The sequence below is a fragment of the Calidris pugnax genome, unplaced genomic scaffold, assembly GCF_001431845.1.
Source record: "Calidris pugnax isolate Ruff unplaced genomic scaffold, ASM143184v1 scaffold81, whole genome shotgun sequence".
Taxonomy (NCBI): domain Eukaryota; kingdom Metazoa; phylum Chordata; class Aves; order Charadriiformes; family Scolopacidae; genus Calidris; species Calidris pugnax.
This window is the reverse complement of record NW_015090880.1, coordinates 8,212,530-8,213,757: the sequence shown is the minus strand read 5'-3', so window position 1 is coordinate 8,213,757 and position 1,228 is coordinate 8,212,530. Positions and strand designations below refer to the sequence as shown.

At 67.5% G+C, this 1,228-nt stretch overlaps 1 protein-coding gene across 5 annotated transcripts in view; it reads right to left on the bottom strand.

Moving 5' to 3' along the window:
* The window catches only part of ADAMTS9 (ADAM metallopeptidase with thrombospondin type 1 motif 9), an 87,861-nt gene extending 86,959 nt beyond the window's left edge, over positions 1-902 (bottom strand). For all 5 annotated transcript variants that reach the window (XR_001412577.1, XR_001412578.1, XM_014946783.1 and 2 more), the window contains exons 1-2: positions 700-902; positions 168-571 (exon numbers count right to left, since the gene is read on the bottom strand). Coding sequence is in view for 3 of the 5 variants with exons in the window: in XM_014946783.1 (XP_014802269.1) it covers positions 168-571; positions 700-793 (498 nt within the window). In the remaining 2 variants the exon portion in view is untranslated. The remainder of the gene's footprint in view (positions 1-167; positions 572-699) is intronic.
* Between the last annotated feature and the right edge of the window lie 326 nt (positions 903-1,228).

The following is a 1,228-nucleotide window of genomic DNA, read 5'->3' as shown; positions in this document are numbered from 1 at the left end:
GGCGGGGGCAAAGGGGCCGTCCCCATCCCTCTGCCCACCCTCCCTCGCCCTGCTCCTCCTCCTCCTCCTCTTCTTCCGCGCTTCCGCCCCGGCGCCCCGCCGCTGGGCGCCCGGCGGGGCCGGGGCCGTGAGCCGGGCCGGGGTGGGGGTGGTGGGGGGTGTCTCACCATCCCGGAGCAGAGGCTGATAACGGCGGTGTGCCGCGGGCGGGCGTTGACGTGCCCCCGGTAGAAGCAGTGCTTCACGTCGGCGTCGGCCGCCTCGGCGTAGAGGCGCCGCTGGTCGGCGGCGGGCTCTCCCAGGAGGCTGACGGTGAAGAGCGGGGCGATGAAGGCCGAGCTGGCCGTCAGGTTGAAGAGGAACTGCTGCCCGAAGGCGGAGAGCCTGTAGTGCGCCTTGGGGGAGGAGGAGGAGGAGGCGGCGGCGGCGGCCGTCCAGGCGTCGGGGTCCGCAGCGCTGGTGCTCCGCCGCCGCCGCCTGAAGTGGACATCGGTGGGGAAGGGCTCGCCAAACTCATTCACCCGGGTAGGAGTCACGATCTCGTACTCGCTGAGCTTCTCCAGCAGCTTGGCTGCAAGGGAAGACAAGCACATGCCCCTGAGCGGGGAGGCCGAGCCCTCCACGCTCCCCCGAGGATGGGGGGGGGCAGCAGCCCAGCATAACCCCCCGGCTTCCCCCCCTCTCCGAGCACCCCCTTACCTTGCCTGGGGTGCAGCTTCTGCCTCCTCGCTCCTATCCTCAAGCCGTCGATGAAGAGCGTGGTGAGTGCCAGCGCCAGCGGCGCCAGCTGCATGGTGCTGCGCGCTGTCCTCAGAGGAGAACGGCTTTCCCCGGGCTCTTCTTTTCCTTTTTTCCTCCCTTTGCCTCTTTTTCTTTTTTTTTTTATTTTTCCTTTTTTTTTTTTTTTTTTGCTAAATGGAATATTTCCATATAAAGCCCTGTGAGCAGAATTTTGGGGAGCGGGGCGCCGGGGGCCGCGCATGGTGCGCGGGGGCGGACGGGCCGGGACCGACGGGACGGGCCGGGACGGGGGAGCCGGCCGCCCGCCCGCCTTCGCCTGCCTGTTCTCCCTCGCTTTCCGCCTCTCCCCCCGTCGGGCTGGTGGACGGGGCGCTCCCGGGAGCCAATTTAAGGGGGCGGGCTCCATAGATCAAGCAGGAGAAAAGATCCCGCCCTGCAAGAGCAGGGACAGCCCTTCCTCCTCTCTTCCCCCCTCCTCTTCGCCTTT